This window comes from Belonocnema kinseyi, chromosome 9 (assembly GCF_010883055.1).
Source record: "Belonocnema kinseyi isolate 2016_QV_RU_SX_M_011 chromosome 9, B_treatae_v1, whole genome shotgun sequence".
NCBI classification, from domain to species: Eukaryota; Metazoa; Arthropoda; class Insecta; order Hymenoptera; family Cynipidae; genus Belonocnema; species Belonocnema kinseyi.
The window spans coordinates 109652705-109670781 of record NC_046665.1 but is presented as its reverse complement, the minus strand read 5'-3'; the positions used below and the strand labels follow the sequence as shown (position 1 = coordinate 109670781).

The following is an 18077-nucleotide window of genomic DNA, read 5'->3' as shown; positions in this document are numbered from 1 at the left end:
TTTAAGTTGGAAATAAAATTACTTGGTTGAAGTTAAACTCTTTTGTTGAAAATTTAAGTATTTTGTTGACATTTTTTTTCTTTTTTGGCTGAAAATTATTTTAATTTTCAACTGGGGATTTATAACTTTCATTTAAGTATCCACTTTTTGGTGGAAAAATGATACTTTTTAGTTGAAAATTCATATTTTTTGTTAGAAATTAATCTTCTTGGTTGAAAATTCATCTTTTTGGTCAAAAATTCAATTACTCTAATTAAAAATTCATCATTTTAGGTGAAAATTTATTACTTTGTTTGAAAGTGTAACTATTTCAAAAATTAATTTTTTTAAATTAAAATTTAATTGTTTGAATTTTGATTGTCAATTTATCCCTTTTATTAAACATTAATGTTTGTTTTCAAAAATTCAACTATTTCAGCTGATAGAAATTGTTATTTGTTTAAATAAATTTGATGAACAAATTCAATTTTCGTCAATTTTTGACCCACAGTTTTCGTTTTTTCAGTGTAATCAATTTTAATTTACTTAGCTAAACCCTTCCCTTTTGGTAAATGATCAAAGAACAATAATTTTTCATTTTATAAGCAATTTTATCAGGTTTTGTTGTTGCAGCGGAAGTAACTTTAAATAACTTATCTGTATACCTTTTTTACGTTTTTTTTTATCATAATGAACCACCATTTTCTCATACAAAATTTTATTACAACATCCGCGATTTTCTTATCTTTGAAGAGCGTGCCATTGGTTTGTTAAACAATTTAAAGCTTACTGTCAATGGTGGTTTTAGCTTGTTTGTATTTTTTTATAACATTTATTTAAATATGTACATCATTTTTAAATAAGTAACAGATATTATCGTCTGATTAAATCGTCTAACAAATTTAACGGAAAATTTAAAAAATTATTATAAAATAGAAATATTGTTGTTTGATAATGTATGGTATATGAGCCAAGAACTTTCCCAAGTAATTTGAAACTGATCCCTTTGGAAAAACGAAATCTGTCGGTGAAAAATTGATGAAAAAAATGGTTAATCTTTGTTTAAACAATTAAAATTCTCATTAGGTATACAAAAATCATAAACATCTAAGATCTGCATTTGTTTATTAAATTTGTTTATAAAATTAAAAATCACTTTGAAATGAAAATAAATTGTAATTGAAAATTGTTTTAAGGCTTATCCTGAACAAAAAATTGCAAAAGAAAGTCTTAAGTATTTTTAATTTTAAAGTAGCACTTTAACTCATCAACTTTTTAATGTATATAATTATAGATAAAATTTTTTAATGTTGTAGCCAGCTGAATATTTTTGCAAGGAGTATCTGAGGCCAATTTATTCAGAAAAAAATTGTTCGCCCACGGGCGAAAAAATCGTAGGATCGGCTAAATAAAACACATTTACTTCTTTTTATCTTTCCAGTTAACAAATAATCAACCAAATTTAACACTTAGAGAAAAACTAATTTAACTTCCAGAGGAATATGCTATTAGATATTTAATTTCTCAGAAAGAATACAAATTACTTGTTAAATCAAATTTAAATTGAATAAATTGAGTAATAAAAAAGCCCTCGAATACAATACCTCTTTTATATATAAAAAAATTTTCCTAATTATTTAAAAATAATTCAAAAAATATAAAAAAATCTCTCCGGCGGGGAATCGAACCCCGGTCTCCCGCGTGACAGGCGGGGATACTGACCACTATACTACCGAAGATGGAAGAGTAGAATTCACAAGTTGTATAAGAATCATGATTGTAGAGCGCGAAATTCAACGAATCACAGGCTCGTATTCTATACCCTATTCAAATAACCACTCGCTATTCGTCAAACCAATCGAGATTTGCGCATGCGTGCTTCTATATTTTTCTTCGTCCCGATTAAAATAAAGTGTTCTGCTGTTTTCTGTATTCGTTTTCATCATCAAAAAATTTATTTAAATGAAATCGTTGATACATACAGACAGGAAAATACACCGAAAATAATATGTTGGGGAGGAGTGCTCAGGTCCCGTTGAGTTTGGCGACTAAATCCAGGTATTTATGATATTTTTAAAACGCTTTTCTACTTTTGTTTAGACCTAACCTCTATTTCACATCTAATTTAAGTTTCTGCAGCAATTTCTATATTATTATTATTAGTATATATATATATAGATTAATATTAATTCTAAAGGAAGATTCTAAATTATTCTCACTAAGAATGCATGAAATTTGGTACGGAAATAAGTATTACAAAATCAGCACATGTCAAGTAAATTTTTGTCACGGGGATTTAAAGGAACATTTTTGTCCACTTTTTGTGATTTTTAAACTTTATATATTCATTTAATCTTTAATAATATTGGCATTTAGAAGTGGTTAAATTAACATTATGAAATCTATGTGTTTTTAGACAAAATCGTATTTTGTAGATTAAGTTTTCAGGATTCCAGAATTTAAGTTGATGCCCCTCTTGTAAATTCATTTTAAAAAGTATATTAAAAAATATTTTCAGTCAGAATTTGTTTTGAGGAAATAGGTCTCTTAATTTTCGGGAATCACACGATTCTTTTTTTCAGTTGCACGCAATCGAAATGCCTAAACATCTGGCAAAAATGTGGATTTGCATCGCAATCGAAAACACCTGACCGGCCAATTAATTCAACTGTAACGCCATTTCCCCCTTTATCAAAGCCCTTGCCAAATTTACCAACTCCAATTTATTCTACTGCTAAAAAGGAGGACCAAGAGACTAAAATCACGACACTTTCCAATGGACTGAAAATCGCCACCGAAGATTACTTTGGGCAATTTTGCACCGTTGGTGGTAAATAATTCATTATAAAAAATTTAAAAATAAACTTATTTTTAGAGTTCTTAAATCCCCAAGAATTTATATTTATTTTTGAAACAAATATATATCATAATTACTACACATATTTTGACGAATTTAAGTATTATTCTTAAAAATCGCAACTATTTGCTTCAAAATTTTCTCTTTTTTGGTTGAGGATTCAAACAGTTTTGTTGAAAATTTATCTTTTTCGGCTGAAGTATCAAAGAACTTATTTTTTGTTGAGAATTTATCTTTTTTTATTTAAATATTTACTACTAAGTTTTAAGTGGAACTACTTTGTAAAAAATTAATTTATTTGTTTGATGATTTATCATTTTAGTGTTTAAAAAAAACTTTTTATTGTATTCAATGCTTACTTATTTAGTTGAAAATTGTGTTTTCTAGTTCAAAATTAATTTTTTTTTTTCAACTGAAAATTCAACTTACATGTTTCGTTTGAAATTTATCTTAAGGTGAATTCAAATATTTGGTTTAAAATACCTCTATTTTATTGATTCAAAATGCCTTTAAAAATTGAAATATTAGGTAGAAAATTAATGTACTTTGTTAAAAATTCATCTATTTCGGTAGGAATTTGATTTTTTTTTTGTTTAAAATTAGTTTTTTTAACTGAAAACGTAACTGTTCGATTTTTTATAAAAAATTTATCTTTTTCGATAGAAATTTGACCTTCTCGGTTGAAAATTTACATTAATTTGATTGAAAATTATTTTTTTTTACTGAAAAATTAAATATTCTATTTGGTTGAAATATCAAATATCAGTTTTTCGTTAAACATTTATTTTCTTTAGTTGAAAATTCAACTGTTTAATTCAAAATTGATTTATTTGGTTGATGATTGATCATTTTAGTTGAAAAACTTTTTTTTTCAAAATTTAATTATTTTGTTGAAAATGATGTTTTTGAGTGAAAAATTGTTTTGACTGAAAATTTAACTCGTACATTTTTGGTTCGAAATTTATCTTCCTTAGTTGAAAATTCTAATATTTGGTTGAAAATTTTTGTACTTTGTTAAAAATTCATTTAGTTTTGTAGAAAATTTTTTCTTATTCTTTGAAAATTCATCTTTTTGGTGGAAAATTAGTTTTTTCTTATTTAGAATTAATTTTTTAATCTGAAAATTTACGTTTTTTTAGCGAAATTTAATCTTCTTGGTTGAAAATTATACTATTTCGCTAAAAATTATTAACTTTCATTTTATGGAAAATTAAATTTTTTTGACTGAAAATTTAACTATTGTATTTTTTCGGAAAATTTATATGTTTTATTTGAAAATTCAACTATTTGTTGAAAATTCGTCTTTTTGGTATAATATTTTCATTAAAAATTAATTTCTTTGGTAGAAAAATTAACCTTTTCGTTAAAAATTCTTTTTTTTTAAATTTATTTCACTAACTGAAAATTTAACTATTTTATTTTTTGATCAAATTTATCCTTGTAGATAAATAATTCGTATATTTGGATGACAGATAAATTTTTTTAGTTGAAATTTTTTTTATTTTAGTTAAAAATTCACTTTAACTATTCAATTTTTTGTTGAAAATTTACCCTTTTTGATAGAAATGTAAGCTTTTTCTTTGAAAAATATCTGTTTTTTAGAAAATTTAACTTTTATTTTTTTTGTGAATTTATTTATTTTTTGGTAGAAAATTCATCTTTTTGGTGGAAAATTAGTTTTTTTCTTATTTAGAATTAATTTTTCAAACTGAAAATGTAGCTGTTACATTTTTTGTCGAAAATTAATTATTTTATAGAAATTTAATCTTCTCAATTGAAAATTATACTATATCATTGAAAATTTACTTTCATTATATCGATAGAAAATTATGAAAAAAATTGAACCATTTAGTTGAAAATTCATCTTTATTATTAATAATTAATCTTGGTAAAAAATTAATCTTTTTGGTCCAAAACTCATTTGTTTTGTTTAAAAGTGAATTATTTGGTTGAAAATGCGATATTTCGGTTAAAAAATTTTTTTTATGAAAATATAACTTCCAATTTTGATAAAAAATAATCTTCTAAGTTGAAAATTAATTTTATTGGTCGAAAATTCAACTATTTTTTGAAAATTCAAGTATTTTTGAAAAATACATTTTTTAGTAGAACATTAATCTTCTAAGTTGGAAATATCTTTTTTTGGTTGACAATTCATTTTTTTTGGTTCAAAATTGAACTATTTTGCTGAAAATTCGTTTTTATAGATTTTTTTAAACTGTAATTTAACTATTCAATTTTTGTTAGAAGTCAAATCTTTTTTTTGCTGGGGATTGCATTTTTTAGTTGCCAATTCATGTATTTTGTTAAAAATGTATATTTTTGGGCTAATATCTTTTTTTTGTACAATATCCGTTTTGAGTAGTCAAATTAACATTTTGGGTAAAAATTTTAAAATTCATATTTTTGGTTCAAAATTTAAAAAAAAATTTAATTTTGACTTTTGTTGAAAATTGATTACGTTTTCTGAAAACTCGGTTTTTTTTAGTTAAAAATGTACTTTTCTAACGGAAAATTGAACTATTCTAAATTTGGTTTATAAATTTAACATTCTTCGTTGAAAATTTATATATTTTATATTTTTGCGTACAAAATGCATTGTTTTAAATAAAAATGTAATTCTTCTATTTTTGGTTAAAAATCATTTTTATACCAAAAATGTTGAAGTTTTTTTTCATAAACATTTCTTTTGCTTACAATTTAACTATTCTAAAAAATATCAATTTTGAACCAAAAAAAAGAAATTTACAAATAAAATAGGTTTGAGTAAATTTGATTAATTTTCAACTAAAAAATGAACTTTTTAAGCAAAAATGGAATAGTTGCATCTTCATTAAAAAAATTAATTTATAATTAACACGAAAAGCATTTTCCACCAAAGAAATGAATTCAATTTTCTACCGAACAGAACATTTTTAACGACAAATATTACATTTCTATAAAAAAAAGTTGAAAATTTATCTGTTTCAGGTGAAAATTTAACTTTTATTGACAATCCTTTTTTTTTAATTAAACTATTTTTGGTATAAAATTAAAATCCTTTTTGGTTGAAATATCAAATATCAGTTTTCGTTAGAAATTTATCTTCTTAAGGTGAAAATGCAAATATTTGGTTTAAAATTCCTGTATTTTATTCAAAATTTGAATTTATTCAAGGAATAGTTAATCTGCTAGTGAGTAATTCTTCTTTTTGATTGAAAATTCCTTTAAAGATTCAAATGTTTAAATCTACTTTGTTAAAAATGCATATATTTTGCTAAAAAATTAATATTTTTGGTTGAAAAATAGTTTTTTTTTTATTTAGAAATAATGTTTTTAACTGAAAATTTATATTTAATCTTCTTGGTTGAGAATAATACTATTTTGTAGAAAATTTACTTTAATTTTATTGAAAATTTAACTATTATATTTTTAGTTGAAAATTTCATCTTTTTGGTCAAAAATTAATGTCCGTTTACAAATTTAAATATTTTTTTTGAAAATTCGTGTCTTTTTTTAATAGAAAATTCATATGTTAGGTTAAAGTTCCACTATTTGGTCAAAAATTAATATCTTGTGTTGAAAATTCATCATAGTGATTAAAATTAATTTTTTTGATAAAAATTAGTTTCTTTTTAGTTGAAAATTAATTAAATTTGCTAAAAACTCATTTTTTTAAATTTATTTCTCTAACTGCAAATTGAAATATCCTATTTTTGTTTTTAAAGTTGTCTCTCTTAGTTGAAAATTTATATATTTGGTTGAAACTGTATCTTCTTTTTATAGAAAATTCACCTTTTGTGTTTAAAATTAAATTATTTTGTTGAGAATTTAGTTTTTTGTTTGAAAATTGATTGTTTTATGTGAAAATTTAAATATTCTATTTTTAGTTGAAAATTGATTTGTTTCAGATGAAAATTTAACTATTTCTTAAAATTGAATCTTTTTGGTTAAAATTAATTTCTTTCGTTACAAATTTAAGTACTTTGCTGAATATTTGTTTCTTTTTTCGTTGAAAATTTATTTTTACTAACTGAAAATTTAACTATTTTATTCTTTTAGCAAATTTAGATTTTTAGGTGAATATTTGTGTATTTGGATAAAAGTTACATTTTTTTACTTGAAAATTCACTTAAACTATTCCATTTTTTGTTGAGAATTTACCTTTTTTTGATAAAAATTTCATGTTTTTCGTTAAAAAATGATCTGTTTGGTAGAAAATTTAACAGTTCTATTTTTTTTATGAATTCATTTCTTTGGTTGAAAAAAAAACCCTATCTAGTTGAAAATTTAACTGAAATTTAACTGAAAATTTAACTATTCTATTTTTAGTTGAAAATTTATCTGTTTTATGTGAAAATTTAACTGTTTGTTAAAAATTCGTATTTTTTTGACAAGAATACTCTCATTTGTTGAAACTTTATCTTTTTGATTAAGAATTCATTTCTTTGATTGAAAAAATATATATTTAGATAAAAATTCGTTTTTTTTTTATAATAAAAAATTCATCTTCTGGGTTGAAAATTCTACTATTTTGTCAAAAATTCATATTTTTGATTGAAAATTCGTCACAGTGATTAAAAATTAATTTCTTTGGTTGAAAATGCGTTTCTTTTTAGTTAAAAATTAATTTTTTTGACTGAAGATGCAACTATTCCATTTTTAACTAAAAATTTTATTTTTTAGTTGAAAATTAATTAATTTTACTGAAAACTTTTTTTAAAATTTACTTCTCTAAGTGAAAATTGAACTATACTTTTTTGTTTGTAAATTTTTTTGTAATTAATATATTCTAGAATAGTTCATTTGTCAGCAAAAGAAATGTTCAAGAAAAAAAATTCATTATTTTTTTATAAAAAAGATTTTAAACCAAAAATAAAAGAATTAAATTTGTAGTTAAAGCAGTGAATTTTGTATTTCAATGAAATATATAAATTTTCAACGAAGAAAGATAAATTTACAAACCAAATATAGAATAGTTCAATTTTCAGTTAGAAAATTACATTGTAAACTAAAACAAATTTTGTATTTTAAAATTTTCACCCAAAATGTTAATTTTACTTCTCAAAACAAATTTTATACAAAAAAAAATGAGTTATCAACCCAATAATATAAATTTTTAACAAAATACATGAATTTTCAAATAAAAAATGTAATTTTTAGCAAAAAAAAAATAGATGGCTTTCTAACAAAAATTGAATAGTTAAATCACAACAATTAAAAATTTTAATCAATATATGAATTTTCAACGAAATGGTTAGATTTTCTATCGATATAATGAAAGTAAATTTTCAATGAAATAGTATCATTTTCAATCAACAAAATTAAATTTCTATCAAAAAATAAATAAATAAATTTTCGACATAAAATGTAACAGCTGCATTTTCAGTTTGAAAAATTAATTCTAAATAAGAAAAAACTAATTTTCCACCAAAAAGATGAATTTATAACCAATAAAATTAATTTTATACCAAAAAAGATGAATTTTGAACAAAGTACAGGAATTTTTAACCAAAAGTTTGAATTTTTGACCAAATAGTGGAATTTTCAACCCAAAAGAAGAATTTTTTATAAACAAAAAAGAAGAATTTACAATTAAATAGTTTTTTTTTTTCAACCAAAGAAATTAATTCATAAAAAAATTATAAATGGTAAATTGTCTACAAAACAGATAATTTTTTAAAGAGAAAGATTATATTTCTATCAAAAAAGGTAAATTTTCAACAAAAAATGGAATATTTAATGTGAATTTTAAACTAAAATGATGAAACTTCAACTAAAAAAATGTGTCTGTCATCCAAATATACGAATTTTGATCTACGAGGATAAATTTGATAAAAAATAAAATAGTTAAATTTTCCGTTAGTAAAATAAATTTCAAACAAAAAAAAACGAATTTTCAACAAAGCGGTTAATTTTTCTACCAAAGAAATTAATTTTTAATGAAACAGATAAAATTCCAACAAATGAGAGTACTATGGTACTATATCAAAAAGGCGAATTTTCAACAAATATTTGAATTTTCACCTAAAACATATAAATTTTCAACAACAAAAAAATACAATAGTTAAATTTTCAGTCGACAAATTTTAATTTTCAATTAAATGAAACTAAATAATTTATCACGAAATAGTATAATTTTCAACCAAGAAGATTAAATTTCGCTAAAAAAAAGTAAATTTTCAGATTAAAAAATTAATTCTAAATGAGAAAAAAAAATTTCCGCCAAAAAGATGAATTTTCAAAGAATAAGATGAATTTTCCACAAAAATATATGAATTTTTAACAAAGTGCAGGAATTTTCAACCAAATATTTGAATTTTCAACTAAGGAAGATAAATTTGGAACCAGAAATGTTTAAGTTAAATTTTCAGTTCAAACAGTTTTCCACTCAAAAACATAATTTTTGACAAAATTAAATTTTGAAAAAAAAAAGGTTTTTCAGCTAAAATTATCAATCATCAACCAAATAAATTAATTTTGAACAAAGTAGTTGAATTTTCGACTAAAGAAGATAAATTTTTAACGAAAAACTCATTTTTGATATTTCAACCAAAAAGGATTTTAATTTTGTACCAAAAATAGTTTAATTCAACAAAAAAAGAGAATTTTCAACAAATAGTTAAATTTTCACCTGAAACAGATAATTTTTAACTAAAAGTAGAATAAATTAATACCAAAATAATTAAATTTTTAACAGATTGCATTAATTTTCTACCAAATATTTTAATTTTTAAAGGAATTTTGAATTAATAAAATACAGGAATTTTAAACCAAATATATTTGAATTTTCACCTTAAGAAGATCAATTTTGAACCAAACATGTAAGAGTTAAATTTTCAGTCAAATAAATTAATTTTCAATTAGAAAACATAATTTTGAACTAAATAATTAAATTTCTAATACAAAAAAAAAGTTTTTCAACTGAAATTATCAATCATGAACCAAATAAATCAATTTTTAACAAAGTAGTTCCAATCCAAACTGATTAGTTAGAAAAAAAATGAATTCTCAACTAAAAATGTGTTATTTGATATTTCAACCAAAAAGGATTTTTACCTTATATCCAAAATAGTTTAACGCAACAAAAAAATAATTAATGGTTTAAATCCTCAAAAAAAAAGAGATTAATTTTTAACCAAATATTTTCGATTTTTAAGAATAATAATAAAATTAACTTCAACTTTAATTTATTGAAAATTCCCTATCAAGTTTTCCCTGACATATTCCAAGACTTTCACGAATTATCTGGTCTGTTACAATACTGTAATTTAAAAAAAATACATGTTTATATCACTCTAGAATGTTTTTCTAAAAATATGTGAATTAATTACGAAATACATATTTTTTAAACAATAAATGCTTTAAATTATCATAAATTCTCTGTAAATTATCTATTTGCGCTTAAATTTTGAGAATATTCTCAAAAATATATGATCAACATAAATGCTTGCGCATTTAAGAACTTTAATTTTATCCACTTTTTCTGATACTTTTTTATGTTTATGATGTTAATTTAAAATATATTTTTACAGTTTTGATTAATTCTGGACCTCGTTATGAAGTCGCTTATCCTAGTGGCATCTCTCATTTCCTTGAGAAATTGGCATTTAATGTGAGAATTCTTTATTATTTAGATTTTAGAAAACTTTTTTCCCCTCTTTTTCTCGTTTTTTTTGTTTTTGTTTTTGTTTGTTTTTTTTTACTTAACTGCGAATGGATTTAATATATTACTATAACCCAATAAGAAACATTTTTCGTTGAAAGATAATTATTTTCAATTGAAAATTCTACTATTATATTTTTTTTTTGAGAACTCGACCGGTAATACCCAGAAAATGATAGTGAAATTATTTTTTGACCGGAAATTTAAAAAATGTTTTGAAAAAGAATTCTGTCCCACTTTGATTTCAACCGTTTTTAAATAATTAGTTAAATTTTTTCTTTTTAAGTTAATGATATTATTATGTTTAGAATGCGTAATTTTAAAATCTCTTACTTTCATTATTTTTTAAATTGAATTGTACCTAAAGATTTAAAAAGTTAATAATAATTGATTTTACAAGACGATTCGGAATCAGTCACAATTTTAGAATTTGCATATTCCAAAATTAAACAAGAAAATTGTTCAGTTTGAAAGTCCTATTAGTTCAAAAAATGTAAACGCTCGATTGAAACTTTATAAACTATTTTCAATTTTAAAATAACTTCAAAATAATATGTTCATAATTAAAAGCTTTTATTAAATTTCAAATATTTCAGTCTAAAATATTCCATTCTTAAACCATTCAATTTAAAAAGTTTTAATTAAGAAAAAGAATAATTACTTAATATTTAGAAATAACTGACTGTACATTTAAAGTCATTAATTATAAATTAACTATTTAAAACTAAAAAAAAAACACTAAACTTTGAACGTTACAATTTTAATTTTTCTATTTTAAAAAAATTCATTTTTAACTCAAATTTGTTGAATTTTCGAGTAAGTGGAAGAGATATTTAGAAGTTATGAAAATATGCATAATTAATTGAAAATTTGAAATAATTTAAAGTAAGTGTCTTCGTATACCGACAAATTTACTGACCATTTAGAAACTTTTTAAGAATTGTGAAAAACTTGAGAAAAATAAAAAAATATCCTAGGAAAATTGAAAATGATTATTTTGACAAATTAATTTTAAGATGTTCAAAAAGATTGACAAAATTATCAAAAACGAATTGTGGAAGATTTTAAGAATTTTTTTTTAAATTGGCAGAATTTAAAAAAAAAGTAGGAAAAACACGATTCATTTTTTTTATTTAAAATAAAAATATTCACTTTTAATTTAAAAAGTGTTCAGTTGATAAAAAATTGTAATTGTTCAATTTTTATTTTATTTTTTTTTTCTGCTTAAAATTGCTGAAAATGATAACTTGGATTTATATTTTTGGAACTCAATTTGAATTTTTGAACTCGATAATTTATACAAGTTTAATATTTGCAATTTGACAGTTTAACTTAATTTAATTCAAAATTGTTTAGTTGCTTTAATTTGTAGCACAGTTTTTATTACTTCAAAAGGAACAATTTTTGGCTTTTGAGTTCGATTTTTAAATTTCATTGACCATGAAAAATATTTTTTAAATTTGGGTAGAAAATGTCCTCTTGGGGTTGAAAAATGAACTTTTTGGTTGAAATTTCAACTGTTTAATAGAAAATTAATATGTTTTTTCGAGAATTCAAATATTTTCTTGGAGAATCGTATTTTTTGTTTTGATTCAGCTGTTTTTTATCTAAATTAAAAAAAAAAAAATTGGTAGAAATTTAATTTTTTTAAATTAAAATGTCTACTATTACATTTTTTATTTAGAATTCATCTCTTTTAGTTAAAAATTTAATTATTTTTTTTGAAAATTTAACTATTTTTTTTAAAAGTTGTTTTTTTTTTCGGTTGTAAATTCAACCACTTGGTTTGCTTTTTTAACTTTGTTCAAAATTCATTTTTTTTACTGTTTGAAGATTAGTTTCTGGTTGAAAATTTGACAATTTTATTTAAAATTATCTTTTTTGTTGCTAATTCATATTTTCTGATTGAAAATTCAGCTGTTTTGTACCAAATTTTGTCGTTTTGTTTGTTTTGATTTTACATCAATTATTACATTTTTGGTGGAGAATTAATCTTCTTTATTTACAATTCATCTGCCTTTTCAAAAATTAAAAAAAATCAAATATTTGATATAAAATTCGTATTTTTTGTTAGAAATTTATTTTTTTTTGGTTGAAAATTCAACTGTTTTATAAAAAAATTATTATTTTGGCTCAAAATTTCAAGAGTTTGGTAGAAGAATCAAGTATTTGTTCGAAAATTCTACTGTTTGGTTAAAATTTCAGTCTTTTTGTGTAAAAATACAACTAAATGGTTAAAAATATTTTGTTGGAGATTCTTCTTTTTTGGTTTTACTCAACTGTCTTTTTATTTAAATTAAATTTTATTGTTAAAATATCAATTATTACATTTTTCTTGAATATAAATTTTATTATTTATATACAAATTTTATTGTATTGATAAAAATTCGTATTTTTACGTTAAAAATTGAAATACATTTTTAGTTATAAACAAAATTTTTTTTTAATTCATAATCGCGGGCTGAAAATACTAGTATTTTATAGAAAATACGTCTTTTTTGATTGAAAATTTAACAACGTGTTTAAATTTCTTATCTTTGATGTCAAAAAAAACTTCCTTGGTAGAAAATTCAACTTTTTTCCTTTTTTTATTTGAAAATTTGTCTCTTGATAACAATTTCATCTTTTTTGTTTAAAATTGCAATTGCTTGAATAAAAATTTATTTGTTTTAGGTTAAAACTTCAAATATTTGAATAAAAGTTACTTTTTTTGTTGAAAATTTATAATTGCAAGTTGAAAATTCCTCTTTTTGAGTAGAAAATAAAACTATTTGCTGGGAAATTCAACTGTTTTTTTTCCCCACTTTTTGTTTTCAAAATTAATCTCTTATTACAAATGTAATCTTTTTCGTTTAAAAATGAAACTGTTTAGTTCGAAATTAATCTGTTTTTGCCGAGAATGCAATCATTTTGTTAAAAATTCATTTTTTTGGGTTCAATTCAACTATTTTTTATTTAAATTAAAATTCTATTTTGATTAAAATGTCAACTATTATATTTTTTATTGCGAAACGATATATATCTCTTTTGGCAGAAATTTCAGGTTGGATTAAAAATTCATCTTTTGGTAGAAAACTCGTATTTTTGGTGAAAAGTTAATTCCCTTTAATTGAAAAATCTGATTCTATATTTATAGATCAGAATTCAAATTTTTTGTTGAAAATTTAATTGTTTCTTCAGAATTCATATTTTTTGTGGAAAATTTCATTGTTTCGTTAAAAATTTAACTATTTTGTTCAAAAGTAATTGTTTTCTGTTCTGAAATTTAACCACTTAATTTATTTTTTATTTTTTACAAAATTCAATTTTTTGCTTTGGTTAAAAATTCATTTATTTGTTCAAAATTCCTTGAAAATTTATGTATTTAAAATATATTTATTTCTGGGTAGAAAATTAATCTTCTCGGTTGAAAAAGTATCGTTATCGCATTTTTTAAACTGAAATTTAACTATACGATTTTTGTTATAAATCAATGATTTTTGCTAAAAATTCATGTATTTTGATTCATATTTTTGGGTTAGTAACTCTTTTTTTTGTAGAAAATTCGTTTTTTTTTAATGTAACTATTGAGTAGGAAGTTCAACTATTTATTTAAAAGTTCAACTGTTAAAAAAAAACTAGTCTTTTTGGTTTGAAAATTTATCACTAGGTAAAAATGTGATATTTTTTGTTTATAAATGCAACTGTTTTTCTCGAGGATGGAACAATTTTCTTAAAATGTCATCCTATATGATTGAAAATTGAACTTTTTTCAAAATTCCTCATTTTGGGTTGAAAATTCAACAATTGTGTAGAGTTTTTATTTGATGTCCTTGAAAATTTGACTTTGTAGCTTGACAATTAATATGTTTTTGTCGAGTATTGAATTATTTTGTTAAAAATTCGAAAAGGTCTTTTGGATACAAAAATTCGACTCTTTGGATTAAAAATTCATTTTTGGTGGAAAAAATGATCCTTTTTGGTAAAAAGTTCATTCTTTTTAATTGAACAGTCTACGATTTATTTAGAATTAATTTCTTTTGGTTACAAATTTAATTATTTTGTTGAAAATTCAACTATTTTGTTTAATAATCATATTTTTTTTTTTTTGTTGAAAATTCCATCACTAAGTTTAATTCTATTTTTACTCTGTAAAAAATATATTTTTTGACTGACGATTCATCTCTTTTGTAGAAATTTTGAAAATTAAACTGCTTTGTAGAAAAATCGTATTTTTGGCTTGAAAATTCAACTGTTTTATAGAATCTTAAACTTTTTTTGTTGAAAATTCAACAATTATTTAAAGTTTTTATTTGCTTTGGTTGAAAATTTAATTTTATATCTTAATAATTCAACAATTTTATTGCAAAATGATCTATTTAGATTTTTAATTCATTTTTTTTATCGAAAATTAATCTTTTTTGGTTGAAACTCCAACTATTCTGAATAAAATTCGTCTTGTGAAAGAAAAGTTGTCTTTTTTGGTCGAAAGATGATAATTCTCTTTAATTAAAAAGTCTAATACTAAATTTATAGTACAGAATACAGCTCTTTTAATTGAAAATTTGACTATTTTGTTGAAAATTAAACGGATTGTTAAAAATTCAAATGTTTTTTTGAACGTTCGCTTTTTTGGATAAAAAAATTCGACCCTTTGGATTAAAAATTCATCTTTGGTGGAAAAAATCATCCTTTTTGATAAATAGTTAATTCTTTTTAATTGAATAGTCTATTGTTTTTTAGCATTAATCTCTTGGTTACAAATTTAATTATTTGTCTGAAAATTCAACTATTTTGTTTACAAATCATTTTTTATTGTTGTTGGAAATTCCATGAGTAAGTTTAATTTTTTTTACTCTATAAAAAATATATTTTGTTGACTGAAGATTCAACTCTGTTCTTGAAAATTTCAACATTTTATTAAAAAATGACTTTTTTTGTTAAAAATTCAACTATTTTTATAGAAAATTCGGCTTTTTTTGGTTGAAATATCAACTATTACGTTTTTTGTTAAAAATTCATATATTTTTTTTTTAGTGAAAATTTAATTGTATTCTAAGAAATTCGTCTTCATCGGTTGGAAATGTAATTGGTTGTTTAAAAATAAACTTTTTTGTTAAAAAATCGTATTTTGGGATTGAAAGTTTAACAGCTTTGTAGAAAAATCGTCTTTTTGGCATGAAATTTCAACAGTTTTATGGAATCTTACTTTTTTTTTAATTCTCTTTTTTATTGAAAATTCAACAATTATGTAGAGTTTTTATTTGCTTTCGTTGAAAATTTGAATTTTTAGCTTGATAATTCAACTATTTTTTTTGTTACTAATTCAAATGTTTTTTTGAACGTTCATCTTTCTGAATAAAAAAAATCGACCCTTTGGATTAAAAAATCACCTTTGGTGGATAAAATCATCCTTTTTGGTAAAAAATTAATTCCTTTTAATTGAATAGTCTTCTATTTTTTTAGAATTAGTCTCTTTTGGTTAAAAATTTAATTATTGTTTGAAAAATTCAACTATTTTGTTTGCAAATGATTTTTCATTATTGTTGGAAATTCCATCAATGAGTTTAATTCTTTTTTTATTCTGTAAAAAATATTTTTTTTTATTCAAGATTCATCTCTTTTGTTTCAACAAATTTCAACATTTCATTAAAAATTGACATTTTTGTTGAAAAATCAAGTATTTTTATAGAAAATTCGTCTTTCTTTGGTTGCAAATTTAAAATTTAATTGTTTGGTTAAAAATGAACTTTTTTTGTTAAAAATTCGTATTTTGGGATTCAAAATTTAACTGCTTTGTAGAAAAGTCGAATTTTTGACTTGAAAATTCAACAGTTTTATAGAATCTTCAACTTTTTTTGTTGAAAATTCAAAAATTATTTAGAGTTTTTATTTGCTTTCGTTGAAAATTTGACTTTTTAGCTTGATAATTTAACTCGTTTATTGAAAAATGATCTATTTGGATTTTTAATTCATCTCTTTATCAAAAATTAATCTTTTTTGGTTGAAACTCTATTTTGTATGAAATTCATATTGTTGGTTTGAAAATGTATCTTTTGGTAAAAATTTAATCTTTTTTCTTAATGCAATTTGTTAGCCGACAATTACAATATTTTTGTCAAGTATTCAAATATCTTGTTAAAAATTCAAAAAAGCCTTTTTTGGATTGAAAATTCATCTTGTGGTCGAAAAGTTGTCTTTTTGGTTGAAAAATTCTATTTTTTTAAACAGTCTGATATTATATTTAAAGTGCAGAATTAATGATTTTTAATTGTAAATTTGAGTATTTTATTGAAAATTAAACTATTTGTTAAAAATTCAAATGTTTTTTTGAACGTTCGTCTTTTTGGATAAAAAATTCGCACCTTTGGATTAAAAATTCATCCTTGGTAGAAAAATCATCCTTTTTGGTAAAAACTTAATTCTTTTTAATTGAACGGTCTACTATTATAATTTTTGTTTTGAAATTAATCTATTTTTGTTAGAAATTGGATTATTTTGTTAAAAATTCACTTATTTTGTTTAAAAATCCTCTTTTTTTTGGTCGGAAATTAAATCACTTGTTGTAATTTTTTTTTCTTTAGAAAAAATGTATTTTGTTTGACTGAAGATTCATCTCTTTGGTAGTAAAAATTCAACTGTTTGTTTAAAAATTAACTTTTTTATTGAAAATTTTTCTATTAGGGTTTTAAATTTATCTCCTTTTATAGAAAATTAATCTTTTTTGCTTTAAAACTCAACCATTTGATTAAAAATGTAATATATTTTGACTCTATTTTCACGAAAAATCACCATATTTCCCCTATTTTGAAAAGCATACAAATTTCGGATATTTAATTAAAATAAAGAAATTATTAACTAATCTTTTTTTTCTTAATTTTAACTCTAAAATTTGCAGTCAACGAAAAACTTTGAAAGCAGAGATCACATATTGCTCGCTATGGAAAAACACGAAGGTATCTTTGATTGTCAAGCTTCTCGTGATACGTTTATTTACGCAGCTTCAGCAGAACGTAAAGGTTTAGGTCCCGTAACGCAAGTATTAGCTGATATCGTTTTAAGGCCCCAAATTACAGAGGACGAGGTTGGTGACAAACTATTATTTCCGAAAGTTTTTTTTTACATAAACATTTTTTTCATTTATAACAAAAATCTATTTTTTTTTAGTTGAATTTAGCTCGTCAAACTATTGAGTTTGAAACTGATTCTCTGCTGACTCGACCGGAACAAGAACCTCTTCTCCTGGACATGATTCATGCCGTGAGTAATTTTTCTGATTAAGAATTCATCTTGGATCTAAAATTTTGATTGTTTGGTTCAAAATTTAACAATTTTGATCAAAAGTCATTATTTTTGGTTTAAAATTCCTATTTTTGGTGTGAGAATTCAAATTCTTTGGTATAAATTTAATATTTTTTGGTTCAAAATGCAACCGTTTGGTTGTAAATTAATTTTCATTTTAATAAGAATTCAAATATTTTGGTAAAAGATTCAACTACATACTTGTAAATTGACTTTTTTTTTGAAAATTCTTATTTTTAATGTCAGAATTCAACTTTTTTGTAGGAAACTTATCCTTTTTGGCAAGAATAATCAACATTTCGGTTGAATTGAACC

General features: G+C 22.0%; 1 protein-coding gene and 1 non-coding gene across 2 annotated transcripts in view; one reads left to right on the top strand and one right to left on the bottom strand.

The window, feature by feature from the left end:
- Positions 1-1646: 1646 nt before the first annotated feature.
- Trnad-guc lies at positions 1647-1718 on the bottom strand. Its single transcript has one exon. It is a non-coding gene; the product is annotated as a tRNA-Asp (tRNA).
- A 165-nt stretch (positions 1719-1883) lies between these two features.
- LOC117180190 (mitochondrial-processing peptidase subunit alpha-like) overlaps positions 1884-18077 on the top strand; it is a 40983-nt gene continuing 24789 nt past the window's right edge. Inside the window, exons 1-5 of the mRNA XM_033372560.1 lie at positions 1884-2037; positions 2562-2809; positions 10351-10430; positions 17359-17544; positions 17628-17720. Of these exons, the coding sequence (XP_033228451.1) occupies positions 1988-2037; positions 2562-2809; positions 10351-10430; positions 17359-17544; positions 17628-17720 (657 nt within the window). The 5' untranslated portion in view covers positions 1884-1987. The remainder of the gene's footprint in view (positions 2038-2561; positions 2810-10350; positions 10431-17358; positions 17545-17627; positions 17721-18077) is intronic.